This window comes from Vombatus ursinus, unplaced genomic scaffold, assembly GCF_900497805.2.
Source record: "Vombatus ursinus unplaced genomic scaffold, bare-nosed wombat genome assembly UNPS02009062.1, whole genome shotgun sequence".
Taxonomy (NCBI): Eukaryota; Metazoa; Chordata; class Mammalia; order Diprotodontia; family Vombatidae; genus Vombatus; species Vombatus ursinus.
The window spans coordinates 6,671,169-6,695,109 of record NW_020948840.1 but is presented as its reverse complement, the minus strand read 5'-3'; the positions used below and the strand labels follow the sequence as shown (position 1 = coordinate 6,695,109).

The 23,941-nt window shown below is 41.8% G+C and overlaps 1 protein-coding gene across 1 annotated transcript in view; it reads right to left on the bottom strand.

Moving 5' to 3' along the window:
* Positions 1–23,941, bottom strand: part of PKD1L2 (polycystin 1 like 2) — a 146,053-nt gene that overhangs the window by 84,693 nt on the left and 37,419 nt on the right. The window contains 8 exon segments of the mRNA XM_027850359.1: positions 156–381; positions 3,840–3,971; positions 7,764–7,890; positions 8,097–8,215; positions 8,822–9,010; positions 13,698–13,823; positions 15,929–16,120; positions 17,028–17,173. Of these exon segments, the coding sequence (XP_027706160.1) occupies positions 156–381; positions 3,840–3,971; positions 7,764–7,890; positions 8,097–8,215; positions 8,822–9,010; positions 13,698–13,823; positions 15,929–16,120; positions 17,028–17,173 (1,257 nt within the window).

The window sequence follows — 23,941 nt, the reverse complement described above, 5'->3', positions numbered from 1 at the left end:
ACATTCCCCTGATTTCTATTTAAAGCTGTTGTCTAGCTGGTTTAGGATGGATAAGGTTTTTTTTTTTAAAGTTGCCCAGTAGCATAGAATGAGGCCTATAGCCACCATCAACATATGATTATGTTACACTAAAATTCTAGTAGGGGAATACGTACCTGTAAGATCAGTCTTTGGATGAAGGTGAGTTTTGACATCATAGTTGGTCTCATTTGGGTGGTAGCCATAGCCCAGGTACAGAGTGAGTGGGAGATCAAAGTCCCACTCAAGGTGGATCACCAGAGAAGCATTTCCAGAGGTCATGTTCACTTGCAAAGTGGCAGAAGTTGTCAGATTCAGCACAGTCTGTGTGTCCTTTAACTTTGTAAATCGAGGCAACACTATCTACAAAGACAATGGCATGATGGCTACTAAAATGTTAAGTAGTTCCTAGAAACCTAAGAGCAACTGTAGTTCAGTTCAGCATATATATTGAGTATCTATTGTATATCAGGTCCAAATAATGCTTGTAGTAGGTCCTGTACTCTGTTCTAGGGATATAAACAGGGGCAGGCATGAGAAAGCTCAAAAGCTCCAGAGCCCATTGTTAAATTTTCAGTGTGAGCATTTACACTTCAGAAACAGGCAAATGCTACAAACCAGGGCTTGATTTATTGTTTTGTTGATTGTCTAGACATAAGAAGACAATAGAGAAGAAGGTTAATAATGTAGACTAAACTTAAAAGTGTGTTTGTACGTGCTTTCTTTTTTTTAAAGAGCTGCTTGTTAAACATATACAGCACACTGCTATATACAAAGATTAAAATGATGTAGAGCTTGTCCTCAAGGAACTTCTTCTAGGGGTAGGTAGGAGACATGTATACAGACGGCTAATAATTTAAGTTAGAAAAGGATTAAGGACATAGGAAAGGTCGATTAGAGTGGCTTGAGAGGGTCTCCAGCTGGGAGGGAAGGTCAGGGAAGGCATCATGGAGAAAGAGCTGGGCCACGAAGTGAAAGAATCTTGCAAATGGGCCACAGGGAGTCTGATCCAGACATGGGGGCAACATGAAGAAATAAATGCATGAAGACAGGAGGGGACAAGAAGATAAAGTCAAGGAACATTTAGTAGTCCAGCCTATGTGGAACACGCAGTTTATGAAATCAGTCTAGAAAGACAGCTTAGAGAATGTCAGGTTAAGGAGTTTATATTTTAGTCTGTAAGCAATAGGGAGCCACTGAAGTTTGTTGAATATGGGAGTGACTTGATTAGAGCTATGCATCAGGAAGATCATCTATAAGGTGCCATATGTCTCTCAAGTCCTATGGTCCCAGGATCCTAAGATTACTCCATCAGCTATGTGAAGGATGACTTGGAGAAGGGTTGTTGTTGTGTTTGTCCTTCATTCTCAAAGAGGACCATGACATCACGGAGATGATGATGGAAGGAAAGGGTAGATTTTGAGGAGGAAATGATGAGTTTAGTTTTGAACATGGCAGGACATTTAGGTGGGAATATCCAGATGCCAGTTAAAAATGTTACTGTTTTTGCTTTTCTTTGTGTCCCCAGCACTTAGCATAGTGCCTGACACATAATACTTGTTAAATAATGATTAATAAATTCTCAACAAATTAGTTGATTTGACTTTAAGTTCCCTTCCTTCTCTAAATCCTATGATCAACATAGCCCATTGTGTCCATTTCTATCTTCATGTGATTCTCCAGAGAAACGGTTACTGAAGGTCCTGTTCATTTCTCAACCCCTTTTCTAAAGTAAACTTGTATTCTAGGCTGACACTGTCAAAACATGAGAGAATGACCCATTATCAGAGCATTGGTCAATCAATCATGTGTTTTCTGAGTCTAGAGTATTCTTACCACAACACATTTGGAATACCAGTCAGTAAACATGTATTAAGCACCTACTGTATGTCAGGTACTTTGCTAAGTAATAGAGAAGAAAGAGAAACAAAGAAGGATGGAAGGAAGAAAAAGAGGCAGTCTCTGCCCCCAAGGAGCTCACAATATAAAGAGGGAACACAACACCTAAAACATATTGAAAGGGAGAGGGGGAACATAGCAGGCAGGGATATGATAGGTCTAGAGGAGTACAGTCAGGTGGGAAATGCAGAGATGACTGTCCCTGATATTGTCCTTAAATGAAAGATCTGGGAGGAATACTCCACTGTGTACCCTCTACTTGCTCCAATCGAAGGCAGAGAGGACACCCAGGGGCAGGAGATACTAAGTAGGTATGAGTTTCAGAGTTTATGGGGTCTTGCAAGATGATGAGAATGTCACCAAAGTTGGATGGGACCCTAGAAATAATTTAGTTCAATCCCCTTCTGTTATAGAGGAGAAAATGGAGGCCCTTCAAGGTTATGTGGCTTGCTCAAGGTTACATAAGAATTAAATAGAAGATCTGGGATTCAAACCCATGTCTTCTGATTCTAAATCTAGCCGTCTTTACATTGTACCATGCTTCAGTCTTCTTAAGGAAAGAGACCAATTTACTTACTCCCAGACATTCCAAGGCCTATAGCTGTTGAGTGGCCTTTGTTGAAAATTGGTCACTTTGCCAAGGAAGAGGGGCCCAGTCATTTCTACTATTGTTTTTTTTTTACTATCATAAAAGGGGCTTCCCCAACCCCCCAACCCATTCTCCCAGACTAATATTATTTAAACACACTACTGTCATCCTCTCAATACTGCTCATGTGATGAAGTTCTTAACCTTTTTTTTGGTCATAGATTCCTTTGAAAGTCTGGTGAAGCCAATGGACCCCTTCTCAGAACAATGCTTTTAAATGCATAAGATAAAATATAAAAGATTATCAAAGAAACCAAAGGTTAGTGAAAATAATTTTTTTCCCCATCTAAGTTCATCCACCCCCTGAAATCTTCCACAGACCTGAGGTTAAGAACCTTGCTTAAGTGGCTCCCAGTTTACAACTGGTAGGAGTCTAAACTCTACTTGGCTTTTTCAGGTCCTCTGGGATTTGGCCCCACCCAGATTTCTTCTAGCTTTAAGTTCTCTAACTCTGTGAAGTCTATTGACTGACCAAAAGATAGTATAATGTATTCCACACCTTGAACTGGAAGACCTGAGTTTAAATCTTGTCACAGACTTTTTTTTCCCCCCTAGGCAACTGGGGTTAAGTGACTTGCCCAGGGTCACACAGCTAATAAGTGTCAAGTATCTGGTCTGAGGCTGGATTTGAACTCAGGTCCTTCTGACTCCAGGGCCAGCATCCTATCCATTGTACCACCTAGGTGCTCCTTGTCACAGACATTTTACTAATTGTGAGATCATGGGCAAGTCTCTTCTGAGTCTCAGTTTCTTCATCTATGAAATATAGATGATAATACCCATAGTATCTGCTTTCTAGGGTTATTGTGGGGCTCAAATGTACCTTTGTAAACCTCCAAGCACCATTCTTATTACAAAACCCAGGGTTCAGAAAAGAATCTTGTGATCTCCTTGAGAGCAGGGACTGTCTTTTGACTTTCTTTGTAGCCTCAGTATTCAGTACTTGACACATAATAGAAGCTCAATAAATACTAACAAGTCAAACTGTCAGGTCTGGTCTCTGCCTGTTGGGTTACCTTCATTTGCTAGGGAAACACTCTGAAGAAGTCTAAAAAGCCTTTCACGAGGGGCAGGACAGTGTATTCTCACCATCTTTAATGCCTCTTTGACATCTCTGCCTCTCAGGAGGCGAAGACCTTAACCTTTTTCCAGGGCTTTTTTTTTTTTTTTGCATAATTCTGACCTTGAGTGAGAAACCAGACTAATGGATCTCATTCTTGGAGCTCCTGATTGTCAAGTCAGAGAGCATGCTCAAAGTAAAACCAAATACCTACCTCAATATTGTCTTTCAGATCTCTCACTGGGATGAGCTGACCCCCAGGACTGGTCAGATGAAGGCCTCCAACAGTCCCTTGAACATCAAAGTTGCCACTTGCAGGGAAGGGATTCTCAAGAAAACTCACCATCTAGAACCAAAAGTAAGGAATGTTTGTCCTAGGCTGAGGGAGGAGCCAGTGTAACAGACTTTAGCTCCATCCCATGATAGATGGGACATGGAGCCAGCTGTTGCTTTAATTGAAGAGTGAGTATAGTTTGGGGTTCCATTGGTAATGTTTTTGTGCTCTGTCTTTGGCATGCTGAGTTACCAACATTTGGGACTTCAATGGGTAATGGAACTGGGGATGTTTATCTTAGAGAAGAAAAGGCTAGGAGCTGGGTATGTGATAACTGTCTTCAAATAGTTGAAAGGCTGGGATGTGAAAGAAGCATTCAAATTGTCCTGTTTGGCCCTAGAAGGTAGAACTAAGAACAATGAGATAGAAACTGCAGAGATAAACTTAGGTTTGAGGTCAGAAAAAACTTCCTAACAATTAGAGCTGTTCAGAAGTGGAATGGGCTGACTTGGCAGATAGTGGATTCCCCTTTCATTGGAAGTCTTCAAGCAAAGAATAGATGATCACTTGTTGGACATATTGGAGTGAGAATTCTTTTTCAATTATGGGTTTAACTAGATAGTCAATGAGGTCTCTTCCAATTCTAAAATTCTGTGATGGTAGCAGGTACCACCACAAACAGAAGGTTTTTGCTTGGTCCAATTAGGTAAGGAGGGACCCAGCCATTGAAGCCATCTCAGTTTGCCACTCATTCTTAACACTTATCCTTCTTTCCAAACATGCTGAGGTGTCACAAGGAAAAGAGTAGCATAGGCTACTTGAAACTGCATGGACCATCACAGGCTGGGCTGTATGAAAATCCTTTTCCTCCCATCCCTTCTCCTTTTTTTCTTTTCCAACTTCACAACAGTGAGTTCTTTGAGCAAGGTTGGCATGGGGTCCTGGGCCATCCAAGAAGCTTATTAGATTGTAAGGAGTCATTGTTCAACTAGTAAGATGGAAAGTATCTAGGTAGCCCACCTCCTAGTCTACTCAGACACATGTTCAAATTTCCAAATGGCAGCCAGACCTCCAGTGAGAACATGGACACAACATTCTCCTAAACAGGTAGTATAGAATGGAGAAGCTGAAAAATCAGGCAAAGATTTTCTGAAGTTCTTGCCCACTTCTGGATGTACCAAAGTGCAAAGCCAACTTAGCCTAGCATGAGAGGCTGGCAGCTGGGAGAAGGGGCAGAGAACAGGGCCTTAGCCAAGACAAGACCTTTCATTTATACTCAATGTAAGTACCTGTATAGTTGTTTATATTTTACCTTCCCATTAGAATGGCAGCTCTTAAAGGGTCAAGGATTGTGTTTTTGCCTTTCTTTGAATCCCCAGTGCTCAGCACAGGCCTGGCACATAGTAAGTATTTCATAAATACTTATTGACTAACAAAACAAAAGAATCAGAAGCAAACACCCAATATTAAAAAGAAGAGAATACACACAAGGCTGCATCCCAAAATAGAAAGAGCCATGAAGCTTAAGGATTAGGTAATCTTGGTTCTTTACCTAACTACTAACTTTATGATCTTGAGCAAACCCCCTCTCTGGAATTTAGTTTCTTCATCTGTAAAATGGGGGTAACAATACTTGTACTAGTTATCTCTCGTTGAGCAATTATGAGGAATGAGTTTTGTTAGGACCAGAAATAATTATCAGTAGGTGTTACTGGTGAGATGGAGAGTGGGTGGATAGGAAAATAGGGGCTGGGTGAGTGGACCTGGGGAGGTAAGAGTAATGAGAGGATAGATGGTAGGAGGCAGATGATGAAAGAGATGAATGGTAGAATCAGCAAAAGGCTGTTGCCAGGACAGATCTCTCACTGATTAAGACTTTCCTGGGCTCCTCTGACAATGTAAACCAGGTCAATGAATCCCTGGTGGGGAAGCGGGTGGACCATGGGTGGGGTGAGCATGAATGACTTGGCCCAGATTAGAAGACTTCCAATTCAGAATGGATGCATGCAGGTTAGATACTGGGGTAAGGGAGGGGACAGGTATTGTAATCCCCTCTCTCCTATCCACAGGTAGTCAGATAGTGAATGATAATTTTATAAGGTGGGCAGCTATGAGCCACTGCTTCCCAGCTCTCCACTCCATTCCAGCTTTCCCCTAGCCCTCCTACCTTCCAAGTTCAAATGGTTTATAGCCATGTCTGTACATCATAATCACACTTTGAGGAATCATTGGAATTCAGTTAGAAGGGAGCAGAGGTCAGCTAGTCTAACCAATACCTCAACAGAACTTTCCTCTAGAATATGGTTATTCAGTCTCTATTTGGAGGCCTCCAATGAAGGGGAACCCACTGCTGCTTTAAGAGGCTGGCCAATTACAAACAGCTGTCACTAATAAGGTGGGCCTTGGTCTCTCAGGCAGGACTGAATGAGACCTTGGTGATTCCAGGCCAACAATCTCAGTCCTCAGGAAGAAATCCCCTTTGGAATCCAAGGATTCATAGATTATTAGAGCCAGAAGGAGTCTTAGAGATCATTTTAGTCCAAATCCTCTATTTTACAGATGAAAACACTGAGGCCCAGAGAGAGAAAATTGCTTTCCTGAGGACATATAGAGTTGGTGGCAGAGACAGGACTTAAACCCAAACCTAGCTCCTAGTCTATAGTTCTTACCTCATACCATGACCACACTGCCTCCCAGGCAATCTGGGCCGGGCTAGGCCGGGTGGATGTCTTGGGTCAGGGCTGTGGGATTGGAACAGAACTATTGGGAAGGAGGGGGGAGGGAGAGAGCAAGAAAGAAGGCCCAGTGAGAAGTAGGAGGCCACAATAAGGAAAGGAATGGGGTGTGTAGCACCCACAATACTGGCTCTCAACACAGCCACCTGTGAGTCAAGTGTGTGAGGAAGAAACCCAGGGACAGAGCAATGGGGAGTGAGATAAAAAGCAGTCCTCTTTGTTAAACAAATATCAATCTTGAAACCTTGGGGCATCCCAGTGGCTACTTTCCTATTATCAACCTCCCTGGGCCTTCAAGCCAAAGAAAGGATTGAATCACACAATCTCAGAGTTGAAAAGTATTTCAGAAGCTTTCTAGTCCAGCCTTCATCATTACAACTTACCTGGCAAGGAGTCAATCAGCCCCTGCTTGAAGACCTCTGGTGAGGGGGAGGCAGCCCAATTCATTTTATGGGTAGCTATAACTGCTAGGAAGTTTTTCCTTTATCTAGCCTAATTTTGCCTAATTGCAACTTCCTAGTTCTGCTTTCCAGAGCCAAGTAGAGTTAATGCATTACTTCTTCTTTCATTCCAGCTTGATTTCTTCCAGTAATTTTTTTTTAAAAATTTGAGTTCTTGTGATTTTCTTACAAGGACCAATTCTAGTTTATCTTTCTAAAGGAACGAATGAATGAATAAATAAATAATAGTGACTTTAGATCTAAAGTTAGAAGGGGTCTTCCTTGGAGGTTATCTATTCCAGCCTTTCATTTTATAGACAAGGAAACTGAATTCCAGAAAGGTTAAGTTAATTGCCCACAGTCAATGCAGGTAGTAAGTAGCAGAAGCAGGACTCAATAATCACAGTTGACATTTCTCTAGTGCTTTAAGGGTTGCAAAATATTTTACATATAGTATCTGACTTTATCCTCACACAATCCAGTGAGGTAGGTAATGCAAAGATTATTTCCTCCATTCTACCAATGAACAAACTGAAGCTTGGAGAAGAGATTCTTCCCAGCATCTCTCTAACATGGATACCTGGAAAACCAATTCTCACTAGTCATTTGCATGTAGGGTAACAAATGAATGGAAATATGGAAGGAATTTGAGGTGTTGGAATCTTCAAGGCTGGGGTGTGAACACCCACCCTTATGTCCACAGGTTCATCATCATCCCCCAAGGAGTTGAAAGAGGCAATGCTGGGCAGAGTGAAGACAGCAGAATTACTCATGTTGAGATGAAATGAAGCACCATCCAGACCTTGTGGCTGCACCCTGACCTCAATGAAAGGCAAACAATCCCCACAGGGAGAGAGAAGAGGAAAACCAACATTAGATGAATATACATCCCCAAGTCCTTTCACTACAAAACCAACACCCTTTCCACTATACTATATGACCTCCCAATAGGCTTTTGGACAGTGAAAGGCTCTCAGAAAGGGACCAAGACCTTTCCTGAGGATGCTGTGAGCTTCTATTACCTGTTGATATACATGGAGATGGTGGGTGCACTCAGCATAGTGGGATGGTCTCTAGGAGGCCTTCCCAGTAAGAGGGCACTCTGTAGATTCTCCAGGGCACTGAGCAGCTGCACAACCACCTGCCAAAGAGAGGGGGAACATGGCTCAGTCCATCCGTCCTTCCTAGGCTCAAATTTCTCTCCCACAAGACTGTGCTTTTAATGACGTAGTACAGAAATGCAGAGTAGTCCACAGCGGCCATTCTCCCCTCTGGTCTGGGCTAGAGTTGGCCAAGTGTGACTCCCACAAGGGTGAAAGCAAGGATGGTTTATGGATACTTTGGCAAGGGGGAGCAGTAAGAAATTTCCATCGTCCCCCACCGTTCCCTGTTGATAAAAGTTTTATCTACTGCCATCTCATCCTGCTCCCCCCGAAGCTGGTGCCTCCCCTCTATTTATTATCTCCAATTCATCCTGTATGTAGCTTGTTTGTATATAGTTGATTTCTTGTTATCTCCCCCTTTAGACTGTGATTTTCTTGAAAGGAGGGGCTTTTTGACTTTCTCTGTATCCCCCACACTTAGCACAGTGCCTCGCCTATGACTGACTGATGCCACCATAGAACTAGTGTTGAGCTCTGAGCACTGTGGTTCCCAGGTTGCCCCATCCCATGAAACCCTCCCACAAATCCCATGAGGTCTCTATGAAAGGCACTGCCTTTCACCACTCCCTTACGGTGACAATGACCTGATTGGTACCAGAGCCCAGTGGCTCTTTATGCTCCTGACTCCTCGATGCTTCAAGCACATTTCCCACTGCATGAAACAGGTGCATAGCCGTCATCTGGTGCTTCTGTCTGACAGTGTCATCCTCAGGGCTAGAGATCCCCGTTGCCAGAGACTTGCTGACATTACGAAGCATGTGGCTGGCCACCAGCTTGTCCCCCAAAAAGGAATGGGAAAGTTAGTTGAGGACAGAACTAAAAGCAGCTTTCTGACCCCAAGGCCATTCTGCACAAGGATACACCCTTCCCGTGCTAAGCCACTGGTCCCTTGAGTGTCCAAATGAGGAAATTCTGTAGGACCTGACTAGGATTTTGATTGACTTGCCTTGTATTAGAATTAGTTGTGTCCATGCCTTATCTCCCCAACTGGACTGTGAACTCCATGAGGACAGGAATCACACTCCCCCTCCCATCAAGAACCAGCTCAGAAGCCATCTCCACTATCAAGCTTTCCCTGATTACCACAATCAAAAGGGCTCTCTCTTCTCAAATTCTTCTAGAGCATTTTGTCTGAATCTGTCCTTTTCCCCTCTTATATTTTATCTCATCATACTCCCTGTCATGTTTCCTCCTTCCAGCAGTCAATCCCCTCTCCCCTATCCATGAGATTGTCAGCTGTTTGAGGGAAGGATTGTGTTTGACTTCATTATTGTATTTACAACTTCAGAGCTTCAGAGTGAATAAAAGGCTCCCTTGGAGTAAGGAAGACTAGGGTTCAAACCCTGCCTCTGACACATACTAGCTAGGTAACCATGGGCAAATCATTTAGCACTCAATGTCCCAAGCTGTTCTCAAAGACTGAGTTACAGATGATTTGGTTATTTGCATCAATGGAAGGACTTTCCACATCAGGTGTACCCTATGCCAAGGAAATCATAAGTCCAGGGCCTCACTCCTCCCAAATATCCCCAGCTACAAACACAAATTAACACACGTAGTAAACACTGCATAAATGTTTGTTGGACTGACTTTATTTTTGTATCCCCCATAGTGCCCAATACAAGGTCTTGCTCAGTAAACATTTGCTCTTTAAACATTGCTGCTGTTAAACATTGCTGAATAAAGGCCGGACTATGGTGGCTAGATTGTTTGAAGGTCAGACCCTCCATACCCTACATCCATGACTATAAACCAAATAAAGACTGACACTCTTGTGCCTCCCCCCTCCACAAGTTTTCCTCATCTCTTTCTCTAATCCTAACCTAGTCCATCCTTAAAGGAGAGACTACAGGTCTATGCGAGAGCATGTGAAAGCATGGCACCTACAAGGAGCAAACGTGGGAGGAGAAGGGAGCCTCCACTCAAGCATAGGTGGTTGGCACTAATTAAGGTCCTCCCCGTGAGCCTGGCAGGTTGTGCTTCCTGAGGAGGTAAAGCAGAGCCAAGAAGCTCAGGCATATTTTTTCACACACAGTAGTTTCAATGGCTCCTTATACACCCTCAAAGTGTGTGTGTGTATGCATGTATATGTTACATACTACCTATCTGACCCTGGGCAAGTCATTCTCTCTGAGCCTCAATTTCTCCATCTATAAAATGATGGGGTTGGACTACATGATCTCTAAAGTACCTTCCAGCTTTCATTCTCTGACCCTGTGATCCTGTCAGTACATATTCTTTAGTGACAGTGTGGCTATATGGAAAGAATACTGAATTTGGAGTCAAAATTCCTGGGTTCAAACTTTAGATCTGATAATCATGAGCTATGTGACAAAAAGTCATTTTGTTTTGCTAAGCTTCAGCTTCTGTCTCTATAAAATGGAGAGGGTGGTTGAAATTATTTCTAAAGTCCCTTCCAGATAGAAATCCTGTGTCCCTTTCTGAATATTGCCCTCTAGATCCCATTGCTAAGGTCAGCTGCTTGGAAAGAGTTTTTGGTTTGAGATCAGAAGATCTGGTTCTTTCACTTACTGCCTGTATGGCTTTGAGAAAACCACTATTCACCTTTTTGTGCCTTGGTTTCCTCATCTGTAAAAGGAAGGATTGGACAAAATGATTTCTAAAGTTCCTCTCAGCTCTATGACCATTTAGGTACTTTCTGACTCTGAGGTACTGTGAATCTATGTTTGTGGCCCTGGGATGTAGGGAAGGCTATGTAGTAACCAGCAGCTCAGCCTCACAATATTACCTAATCTCAACAAGGACCTTGTTGAGGTCCAAACCAGGCTAAAGAGTCTGATTTAATTTAACCAACATTTATTAATCAGGAAGGGAATAAACTTTTATATGGCACCTACCACGTGCCAGGTACTGTGCTAAGCACTTTACAAATATTACCTCATTTGATACTTGAGGCACCCTCATTTTACAGTTGAGGAAACTAGGATCACTCAGCTGGGAAGAATTTGAGGCCATATTTAAACTCAGGTCTTCTTGACTCTGGCCTAGTGCTCTATTCACTGCGTCATCTAGTTGCCTCCATCATTATTATTATCATTATTATTATTAAGTGCTTACTATGTACTAGGTCCTATGCTGAATCTAGGAAGAGACAAAGTTTAGATAAGATATAGTCTTTGCTCTCAAAGAGTTTATCATCTAGTAGAGAGGAAAGGAAAAAAAGGCCCAGAAAATCCAATGTGGGGATGTTTCAGTAAGAAATTAGAGGATGCCTGTATAGCAACAAGGTCTTTGTTGAGATTAAATAGTGTGAATCTGCAGAGAAGTCAGTGTGGTTTTGTGATTTCTTCCAGCACCATTCAGCAGCTACGGGGTAGGAGCAGAGGAGGCAGGCAAGTGAGGTTATTCAGGGCTGAAGTCAAGCAAGGGCAGGAACTACGGCAGATCAAGGGAGCAAGGGAATCAAAGGTGGAAGATGATGATTTGCTAAAATAGTTGACCACAACCTCAAGACTGAGGTGAGACAAAAAAGGTATCAGTGAGTTGACAGCCTGGGAAAACGGAGAGGTATAAAAGGGCTGAAGGTCACAATAATGGTGAAAAACAGCTGTGAGAAGGAGGCATGTAAGGGAATGGGGAAAAGTAGAAGAAAAGGAGATTGTGTCTAGAAAGGGGAATTTCAGCACCCAGGATCATTTCTTCTCTCTGGGTCTCAGTTTCTTCCTCTGTAAAATGAGAGTTTTGGAAAAGCCATAATCAGAGTGAGGTAAATTGAATCTTTGTGCCAAGGTGCCCCTAAATTTAGAGGGTGATAACCATAACCACACACTTTCAGCAGGTAGAAACAATTGTTTAGTATCTTTTCTTCTTTAGTCGTTTTCAGTTGTTTCTGACTCTTCAGACCCCGTTTAGGGTTTTCTTGGTAAAGATCCTGTATTGATTTGCCATTTTCTTCTCCAGCTCATTTTACAGATGAGGAAACTGAAGCAAAGAGGGTTAAATGACTCGCCCAGGGTCACCCAGCTAGTAAGTGTCTGAGGCCAGATTGTAACTCTGGAAAACGAGTCTTCCTGACTACAGGCCTGGCATTCCATCCGCTGCTCTGCCTAGCTTCCCTGCTTAGTACCTAGTTAAGAATAATTAGTTAAAATAGGAGCTACCATAAGCTTCCTCTCCGACTGCTCCCTCTCCCCATTCCCTCATCCTAGGACAGATTCCCCTAAGTGCCTTTACTATATCCTAGGGTCTCTTTCTACTCCCCCCAATCCAATTTTATACTGATTGCCCTGAGCATGAAAAATGCTTGTTATGACTAGCATATGACAGTTTAAATACAGCCTCAGACACTTACTAGCTGTGTGATCACAGTCATTTAACCTCCATCTGCCTCAGTTTCCTAAATTATAAAATGGGAGTAATAACTGCTGGTGATTGTGAGATCTAGACTGGTCTAGATTAGCACTTCTCAACCTCTTTTATCTCAGGATCCTTTTACATTCTTAAAAATTATTGAGGATCCATATCCACCCCTCAAAGAGCTTTCATTTATGTTGGTTATATCTATCAATGTTTACCATATTAGAAATGAAAACATCTTAGTATTATTATGAAAATGATTCTGACCCCAAGGATCCCCTGAAAGGGTCTTGGGGGACCCCCAGGAGTCCCTATACCACATTTTGAGAACTACTAGGCTAGGTGAACTAGGTATCACTCAAAGATCTGACTTATATGAAACTCTTGGATACCCAGCAGCATAAATGGCAAACACTTGAAAACAATGTCTCACTCACTACAAAAGTAAAACCATGAGAAAACTGCATCAAGAAAGTGACATTAACAAGCACTTAACAGGTTTACAAAATACTTTCTGTCTGAGTCCACAGCTTCTCAGGCACTGCTGAGTCAGGAGGGGATCCAGAACATTCAGACACCCCTAATGCCTGAGGACATGGGTTTGGACGTATGCCTTACAACCCTGAGTAGAAGAGAGTGAAAGTTATCATCTTCACTCTACAGACTAGTAAACTGTGGCATAGTGAGGTTAACTTGTCACAGAATCATTTGTAAGCGTAAGACTCAAACTGAGTTCTCCAAGTTTTATGTTCCTTCAGACACATTACACTGTGACAACTCTGTGGCTGCCCTAAAAAGCCTAGAGAACCATAACTGCTCACAAAATCACAAAATCAAAGCTGTGAATCTACTGGCCTTTACTTTTAGACAGAATGGTGATATAAACTTCATTGAAAAAAGCCATAAGATCCACAAGACCACAAAAGAAACTTTAAGAAGCTATGGTATTAAATTCTGACCATGCCAGGATAGTAATTTTAGAGCCGGAAGGGATCTTAGACACCAATGAGTTCAACTCCCTCATTTTATAGATAAGGAAATTGAGGCTGAGAAATGTTACTTCCAGCTTCTAGCCCAAGTAGGCTGAAGGGCTTTGCATGCACAGAGAGTAGAGGACAGGGTGGGAGTTGGGATGCTGCTGACCTGAGCTAAAGGGGAGAGCTCTTCATGGCGGAAGGTGACGTCTCTCAATGCCTCTGCCATCCCTAGAGCCAGCTGCATTTCATCAGCCGGAATAGAAGCCAGGGTCCTCAAGATAAGCTCTCTGACCTTAGGATTGAAAAAGAAAATTACAAATAGTTAATAAATTTTTGCTGGATGGATTAAAAAAGTGATTAAGGTATACTGCACATAGATGCTAATTAATACCAATTAATGTAAAATCACTTGTTAAGCCTGTTTCTGCAAAAGCTTGGGAATCGATGGCCCTTCACCACACCAGAGATCCTCTACTGACCTCCAAGGCTGTCATAAATCTCTTAATTATAATTACTTTCACTGTCTTCACTTAAAAACACATACTTTGCTCTCTAGACATGGCAGTCTTTGGGTAGGGGTGTAGAAATCTAAGATAGTTGTAAAATTGGCATTCACTTTCCAAGACCCAACCTTCAAAGGCATGGGGACAAATGGGAGACCCTCAGAGTCTCAAGGCTTTTTAATATGAGGAGGAGAATTGAGCCTAGAGTGTTTCCAGCATCTCTTCTATACCTAGGGGCAATATGATATAAAATAAAGAATGCCACGCTAAGACCTGAGCTCTATCCTTGGCTCTGCCTCTAACTCAGTGAATAAAAGTCTTTGTCCCCCTGTGGACTTCAGTGTCCTCCCCTGTAAAATGAGCCGGTTGAACCAAATGGGCTTTAATCACCCTTCTAACTCTTTACTTTGCGTTCCAGCCTTCCAGAATAGTTGGGGCGGGCAGCTAGGTGGTACAGTGGATAAAGCACCAGCCCTGGAGTCAAGAGAACCTGAGTTCAAATCCGGCCTCAGACAATTGAAACTTACTAGCCTTAGTAGACAAGTCAACCCCATTGCCTAACAAAAAACAAAACAAACAAACAAAAAGACCAGTGTAGTTGGAGTCCTGGCCTGGCCCGAGACACAGCTAGGATAGGCTGATGTTGGCCAATATAGGCTACAATCCTGCCACCCACATAGCCTGGTCTCTGTTCCTCTGGGAACATAGAACACTGAATGTCAGAGCTCAAAAGGACTTTAGAACATTGAATAACAGAACTGGGGCAGGGAAAGAACAGAAGTTAGAGACCTTTTAGTTCAGACCCTTAAGTTTATACATGAGAAAACTGAAAACTAGAGAGGGGAAGAGATTTGATCGGGGTCATTCAGTGATTTCGTGTCAGAGCTGGACCTTGAATTTGGACCTGCCGATTCCTAACACAGGGCTCTTCCCATGACTCAAATCTGGCCAGTACTCCCTGTTTGTTCCATCCTTTCATCAGTGTGAGAGAACACGGGCATGGCCTAGAGAGGAACTCTTTCCTTTGCATTCTGCTGTGGAGCCCTGAGCTCATCCTGGTAGGTATGGTTGCAGAGTCCCTGCTGCCAGGGTCCACAAGGGGATCCACAGCTTCCCAATTATTGCTGTGTCAGGAGGGAACCTGGGACATTCAGGGACCCCTAATGTCTGAGGACATGGGCTTGGGCATGTATCTTACAACCTTATGTAGAAGAGAGGATCCTAAGGGGGGAAAAATCAAGAAAATAACTGCAAAGTTTAACTTGAAGACAGCAATGATTCATTCAGTGGAAAAAGAACTGGATTTAGAGGCAGAGGAATTACACCTCTGTCACTTCCTATTGGTGGAATCCTGGGCAAGTACTTAATTTCCCCAGGTGTCATTTTCTTCATTTACAAAATGATGGCCTTGAAATAGGCAACCTCTAAGGTCCCTTCCCTCTCTAAGTCTATGATGCTATATTGAAGGGACTAAAAGGATGAGGAAATGTCATGGATGTGAAGGATCACAGGGGCAGGAGACCTGGGTTTCAATTCTTGCTCTGCTTCTCTCTACCTGTGTGACCTTGGACAAATTATACCACCTCCATGGACTTTAGTGTTGTTATCTGTAAAACAGGGAATTAAGTGAATGAATGGATAAGTAAGTGAAAAAGGATCTATTAAATGTCTATTATGTTAGGCATTATACTGGTATCAAATGAGGAATTGGAGGGTTGACTAGATGATCTGCAAGGCCCCTTTCAGCTTTAAGTCCTATGACTTTATCATCAACAACTTCTTCATGGCCATGATGAGACATCTCTAAAGCCTAACCCCTCCCCTACAGGCCAGAGGCTTGCTGATCCAAGGGCTGGTCTTTTCCACAATACAAAAGAGAAAGCATATCAAGAACCTCCTGTGCAGGGCTGGCTCTCAGAGATGGAGGGGAGCCTTCATCCTGGCCCCCGAGATTCAAGATGGAGGACACTGACTTAGACAACTGGATAAGTGCCATGCTGCTGTTCTTTCCTATTGGTACGCTGCTTATCTTCTCAGACAGTGCATGGAGTATTTGGTTTCCCTCGATTGTATCCTCTTGTTCTACCTGAATGGGAGAAATCAAGATTTGGAGAGGCTGAGAAAGTGGCCTGGCCTGCAGCACTACATGGATAGATGCCAGAGCCATAAGTTGTGAGTTCTCTTCTAGAAAACAATGTCAGGCCATAGCAAGTTTAGCATTGGGTGAGTGAAAAAAAAGATAGGAAAAGCACTGAAGAATGCAAGGGCCAAAGAAATTCCATGCTAAGAAATATTGGCATTGGAAAGAATATTTGCAGCAAATATGCGGTTAATATAGCATAAAAAGAACTGACATTTCAAAATCTATAAGAAACTGATACATATAAGGGTGATACATATGCCCCACTGGAGAAATGGTCATATAACAGATACTTAAGGAAGGTAGGAATACAAATTGTTTATAACCACATTAAAATTAACCTCCCTGGGGTTAACGTTCTTATCTCATCATGTATCATCTTGGGGTTTCATTTTCCTCATCTGTAAAATGAGGCTAGTGGATTCAGTAGCTCCTTAGGTCCCTTCCAGTTCAGAATCTATCATCCTATGTCCCAATTCTCTAATAATCAGGCATACAAATGAAAATAATAACTCATATTTATGTATTTCCTTGAGGTTTGCAAAAGTGTTATCTCAACTTATCCATGTAATAACCCTCTGAGGAAGGTATAATTATTAACCTCATTTAAAGATAAGGAAACCAAGAATGAGAGGTTAATGATGCCACTTCCAAAGCCCTATCCACTATATTACACTGCCTATTCCTATCCCAGTTCTGTTATTTATTAGCACTATAACTTAGAGCAAATTACTTGATCTTTCTGGACCTCAGTTTCCTCATAAGTAAAATGATGACATTGGATGTTAACCTATGAAGTCCCTTCCAGCTTTGAAAGGAAAAAAGGGAAGGAATAAGAGAGGATATTACCTACCTTGACTGCTACATGGGTATGGACTGTGTCTCCAGCCTTATTAGCAACAGAAATGAGAATCTTCAGAACAAAGTTATTTTCTTCCTCTCCAAGTGGTAGATAAACTGACGGGAGTTTTGGCTCATGACCACAATAAAGGCATGAATCTAAAAATAGGAAAATGAAGAGTCAAGGAGAAAGAACTTTCTCAGAGTTCTGGAAAGATAATAAGCCCTACAAAAGAAACATTATTGATCACAGAAGCATAAATACCCATAATAAAGACCACATAAACACCAAATTCAATAATAATGCAAGAAACTAAACTAAATTTAAGTATGGGTGGTTTTGTAATTGGTAACTTTTCCCGAATGTAGTCATAATTTTCAGTATCTCCTACCGCAGAGCAAATTTTACCAAAATCTATTAAGACTAAGTAGTGCCAAAATGACTAACGTAGAAATATTTTACATGATTGCACATGTATAACCTATATCAGATTGCTTACCATCACAGAGAGGGGAGGACGGGAGGGAGAGAAGGATAGAATTTGGAACTCAAAACTTAAAAAAACAAAATGAATGTTAAAAATTGTTTGTACATGTAATTGGGAAGAAAATTTAAAAAAAATTAGTTTATTAATTTATTTTGATTGATCAATAATCACTTCCATAAGCTTTTGAGTTTTAAATTTTTCTACCCTTCCCTCCCCTCCTCCCCTCCAAGACGGCATGCAATCTGATATAGGCTATACATATACATTCCTATTAAACACAGTTTCACATTAGTGATGTTGTAAGTAAGAATTAGAACCAATAGGAGGAACCACCAGAAAGAGGAAACAAAACACAATAGAAGACAAAAAACAGCAAATAGTATGCTTCGATCTGCATTCAAACGGCATAGTTCTTTCTTTGGATGTGGATATAAGAAATGATGAGCAGACAGACTTCAGAAAAACCTGGAAAGACTTGTATGGTCTGATGCTGAGTGAAGTGAGCAAAACCAGGAGAATGTTGTACACAGTAACAGCCACATTGTACGATGACTAATATTGATAGACTTAACCCTTCTCAGTAATACAAGGATCTAAGACATCTCCAAAGGCCCCATGATGGAAAATAAAATATTTTTTAAAAAAAACTAAGTGGTATCCATTGGAAAATTTTCTCAGGATCCATTTTATATAGATGTACAGCTGTCATCTTGCAGCTAGACTGTCTGTCCTTTAGCGATGTCATCATAGAAACCTGGAAAACCAGTAGTGTTTCTGCAGACATTACATAGAGTTCCCCAAGTTTCCATGGCTTTTGACTTTAAAGGATTTTTGCCAAGAGGCAGCGACCATGAGAGGAACTTTAAGGATGGTCACTTCAACCATGATTGAATTTAAGCCATAACTTCTTGTGACAGTGTGGAACAATGGAAAGAATATTGGCTTTAGATTCTGACTGCCTGTTGGACAGTCTAGGTCTCCCATTTACTCTCTGTGTAACCTTGGACAGATCATTTAAACTCTTTAGGCTTCAGTTCTTAATCTGTAGATTGAGCAAGTTGGACTCCATGGCCTCTTCTAGCCCTAAAAACATGTTTTTTTCAGCTCAAAATCTATGATACAATGACTATAAAGTTTCCTTTTCTTTAGTGCAAACTATGCCAGGAGCAACCAATTCCATTGTCTCTATCACTCCTACCCACTCACCCAAACCCCACTGTGCAGATTTTTCCCCAGAAGAATCCTGGGTGGGGAAGAAGAGATCATTTGAATAACCCAGCCTAGTTTCCCTTGGGGCAAAATGGGATCATAGGATCATAGAATTAGAATTTGAAGAGATCTTAGGTATTCTAATAGCCAAGAGAGTAAGGCTCTTTCTCTTTTTTTTAAGAGATTGTATGGTATAGTAGAAAGACCATTGATTTTGGAGTCTGAAGACCCAGGTTCAAATCCTGCCTTTCACTTGCTACCTGTATGACCTTGGACAAGTCACTTAACCTCTCTGGGTTTCAGTTTCTCCATCTGTAAAAATGAGGGTGCTGGACTATAAATGTTCCTTCTTGGTCTAGATCCTATGACATGAGTATTGTCATTTTATAACAAGCCTCTATTTCACTGTAACCAAAGAAACAGGGAAGGCTTCTTGTGGATGCTGGTATTTGAGTTAAGATTTAAAGAGGGCCCTTAGTCCTAAGAGGTAAAGGTGGGGAGAGTAATCTCATTGACACGGGTGTTCCATCAGATCACAACCTATCCATGCCTGCCCATTTTGTACTATTGTCCTTTTTAAAAAATATATCATTTTAGGTGAAAGCAGTGACTTACTTGAGCTCTCCCCCAAAGCCCTCCAAATAACTGTAAAAAAAAAATGGCTCTAAACAAATTCTAAAGCAGCAGAACCCACAAAAAGACAGAGTGAAACAAATTTCCAGCCCAAGACAACCTGGATGGTTGATTAGAAAGGTATATCGCGCCAGGCGGGAGAGGAGCACAGTTTGGCGTGGGCACACAGGCTGCAGCAAACCTGGAGCAGGCCTCAGAGGGCTGATTCATGGGCAGCTGTGGCAGTTTCCAGACCTCTCAACCCACTAATGCCAAAGACAACTTGGAAGGTCAGTGGGAAACGTCTGTGATTGCGGTGAGAGAGGAGCTAGGTCTCAGCTGCAAGTCCTGAGCATGGGCCCAGGGCAGTAGCTGCCTCTTGAGCTTCTGGACCACAGACAGGGAGGGAATCAAGTGGCTGATCAGAGGGGGATTGCAGGGATCTCTTTGCCAGTGCTAAGGCAGGAATCTCTTGCTTTGCTCGTGCTTGGATCTGGGTCGCAGTTCTGAGGGGCAGTCCTGGGGTGAGGAGGAGTGCTGGTGTGATGGAGCTTATTGTGGAGGTGGAGAGGAAACACCTTGCCCCTTATTATAGCACCTTAGAAGAACTGAAAATTTTCAGGTCCCTAGAAGTATCTCTGAAAACAGTTGTACAAACCCCTGAAGCTAGGGACAGTACATTCTCCACATTGGAAGCAGACTCTTACTTTAACAAAGAGTTTAAAACTCAAGTAATTGGCTGGGATCATGAGCAAACCTCGCAAAAAGAGTCAGACTATATTATCTTACTTTGGTGACAAAGAAGATCAAAACATACAACCAGAAGAAGACAACAAAGTCAAAGCCCCTTCATCCAAAGCCTCCAAGAAAAATATGAATCAATCCCAGGCCTTGGAAGAGCTCAAAAGGGATTTTGAGAAGCAAGTAAGAGAAGTAGAGGAAAAACTGGGAAGAGAAATGAGAGTGATGCAAGAAAATCATGAAAAACAAGTCAACAGTTTGCTAAAGCAGACCCAAAAAAATACTGAAGAAAATAACACCTTAAAAAATAGCCTAACCCAAATGGCAAAAGAGGTCCAAAAAGTCAATGAGGAGAAGAATGCCCTAAAAAGCAAAATTGGCCAAATGCAAAAGGAAGTCCAAAAGATTACTGAAGAAAATACTTCCTTAAAAATTAGAATAGAGCAATTGGAATCTAGTGACTTTATGAGAAATCAAGACACTGTTAAACAAATCCTAAAGAATGGAAAAATTAGAAAACAATGTGAAATATCTCATTGGAAAAACAACTGACCTGGAAAATAGATCCAGGAGCGAGAATTTAAAAATTATTGGACTATCTGAAAGCCATGATCAAAAAAAGAGCCTAGGCATTATCTTTCAAGAAATGATCAAGGAAAACTGCCCTGATATTTTAGAACCAGAGGGCAAATTAGAAATGGAAAGAATCCACCAATCTCCTCCTGAAAGAGATCCCCAAAGGAAAACTCCTAGGAATATTGTACCCAAATTCCAGAGTTCCCAGGTCATGGAGAAAATATTACAAGCAGCCAGAAAGAAACAATTCAAGTATTGTGGAAACACAATCAGGATAACACAAGATTTAGCAGCTTCTACATTAAGGGACCACAGGGCATGGAATATAATATTCCGGAGGGCAAAGGAGATAGGATTACAACCAAGAATCACCTACCCAGCAAAACTGAGTATAATCCCTCAGGGGACATTCAGTGAAATAGAGGACTTTGAAGCATTCTTGATGAAAAGACCAGAGCTGAATAGAAAATTTGACTTTCAAATACAAGACTCAAGTGGAACATGAAGAGGTAAACAGGAAAGAGAAATCATAAGACACTTATTAAGGTTGAACTGTTTACATTCCTGCATGGAAAGATGATATTTGTAACTCATGAGACCTTTGTCAGTATTAGGGTTGTTGGAGGGGAAAAATTATATGTATGTAGATAGATAGATAGATAGATAGATAGAAAGAGGGCACAGGGTGAGTTGAAGATGAAGGGGTCATATCTAGAGAATAAAATTAAGGGATGAGAGAGGATTATACTAGGAGAAGGAGAAAGGGAGATGAAGAATGGGGTAAATTATCTCACAAAAAGACAGAAAAGAAAAGGCTCTTACAGTAGAGGGGAAACGGGGGAAGGTGAGAGGCAATGAGTGAATCTTATTCTCAGAGGATTTGACTTAAGGAGGTAATAACATACACACTCAATTGGGTATGGAAATCTGTCTTACCCTACAGGAAAATGGGGGGGGGGAAGGGGACAAGAGAATAGGGGGATGATAGAGAGGAGGGCAGATTGGGGGAGGGGATAATCAGAAGCAAATAATTCTGAGGAGGGACAGGGTCAAAAGAAAGAATAGAATAAATGGAGGGCGGGATAGGATTAAAGGAAATAGAGTTAGTTTTTCACAGCATGTCTACTATGGAAGTGTTTTGCATAACTGCACATGTATAACCTATATTGAGTTGCTTGCCTTTTCAATGAGGGTGGATGGGGAGGGAGGAAGGGAGAAAATTTGGAACCCAAAGTTTTAAAAACACATGTTTAAAAAAATGTTTTCACATGCAACTTGGAAATAAGAAATATAGGAAATGGGATACAGAAATCTATCTTGCCCTACAGGAAAATAGAAGGGGAAGGGAATAAGAGAAGGGGGAGAGAGATAGAAGGGAAGGCAGACTAGGGGAAGGGGTATTCAGAATGCATGCCATCTTGGGGTGGAGGAGGGGCAAGATGGGGTGAAAATTTGGAACTCAAAATCTTGTGGAAGTAAATGTTGAAAACTAAAAATAAATAAGTTTATTAATAAAATAAATAAATAAATAATATATCATTTTAACATTTGGACCTTTGGTAGTAGGCACTCCTTATCCCGAAACAGTAATGCAGATCACTACTTGCTTGGAAATTTATAGTCTGAGGATCATACAGCCAAGATATTTCTAAGGACAGACTTGAATTCGGGCCTTTCTGACTCCAAGGCCAGCTCTCTATTTACTGTGCCATGCTGTCCCTCTTCTGTCCATTAACAAGAATTTGTTAAGTATTTACCATGTACCAGGCACTGTATTAGGTACTTAGGATATAAAGACCAAAATGAAACAGTCCTTGCCCTCCAAGAGCTTACATTCTATTGGGGAGGGTGATATGTACATATCTAAGTATAGCCAAAATAAATACAAGAATATAGTATAAATCTAAGCATATACAGAATAAATACAATATGAATATATGGTAGTTTAGAAAGGAATGACACTAGCAACGGGAGGGATGTAGGAGACAGGGCCTGAGCTGAGTCTTGGAGAAAGTAATGGATTCTCTATGAGACAGAGGTGAATGAAAAGGCATGAAGACAGGAGATGGAGTGCTGTTTTGAGAAGGCTGGTTCTGCTTCTGATAGCACAGTCTCTTGCAATAGTCCAGGTTAGACGTGATGAGAGTTAAAACTAAGGTGGTGGCTGTGTAAGTGGGAAGAAAAGGACAGATGCCAGAGATATTGTCATGGCAGAAATGGCAAGATCTGGCAACACTGCGGTGAGGGAGAGGAAGATAGAGGGAAAATATGGGGAGCAAGAGAGAGGAGGAGAGAAGGGTGAGATGGGAAGGAGAGAGAAAGAATAATGTCAAGGTTGAAAACTTTAGAGAGTGAAAGGATGGTGATGCCCTCAACAGAAACAGTGGGTTTAGGAGGAAAATTGAGTTCTGTTTTGGATACATTTGAGTCAGACATCTAGTTTTCAGTTGAGGAAATGGAGGTCCAGAGAAGTGGTGAGGAGTGAAGCTAGGGTTTGAACTAAAGTCCTCTGAGTTCAATTTGGGAAGAGAATGAGGATGTTCCTCCAAACTCCAAATCTTGAGGTGAGAGTGGTACTGGCATTAACAGGAGACACACTGCCTTTGTGCTAAGTATCAGGTCAGCATTACTGTTGAAAGATACATACTTATTTGAAGAGTGAAAGAAGGGACCATTCCCATAGTACCCAGAGGGGCCCATTTGATGTGGAAGAGCAGGTGCTGTGGTATCCAGAAATCTAAAGATTTTAAAGGTGCAGAGGCAACTGACCTCTGAAGGCAGTTTTTGAGCTATTTGGGTGAGGAAGGGGCTCCAGAGTGATAGCTCAATATCGGTTATATAGGCCACCTACAAAGTTGGTCCCCTGGAGAAGATGATTAGCACCATTTGCTAGAAAACAGAAGAAGAGGAAGAGGAGAGGCTGAGGAAGTCAGCAACGAGGCTATGCTATTAGAAGCAGAGCTGAAGAAGATGGTGGTTCTAGAAGGCAGAGGACAGAGTAGGAACTGCTAGCGCCTAATGAGAGTTGCTGAGGAAAGAATGATATAACACAGACAAAACGGTCCTGGAAGGGAGCACAAGCATTGAGGAACAAACCTTGGCCTCATCTATTTTGGGGAGGTCTCTTGACTCTACACGTACTTACATATAAGAGCTTTCGAGTCTAGTCAATCGTCAATAAGCATTAAGTGCATGAGGCACCATGCTAAGCACATCCATTATTTGTAAATAAAACTTTATTAATTTTAGCTTTGTGAACTTTAGTGCTTATAATAGGAATTAGTGGCTATCCTTGGGGGAG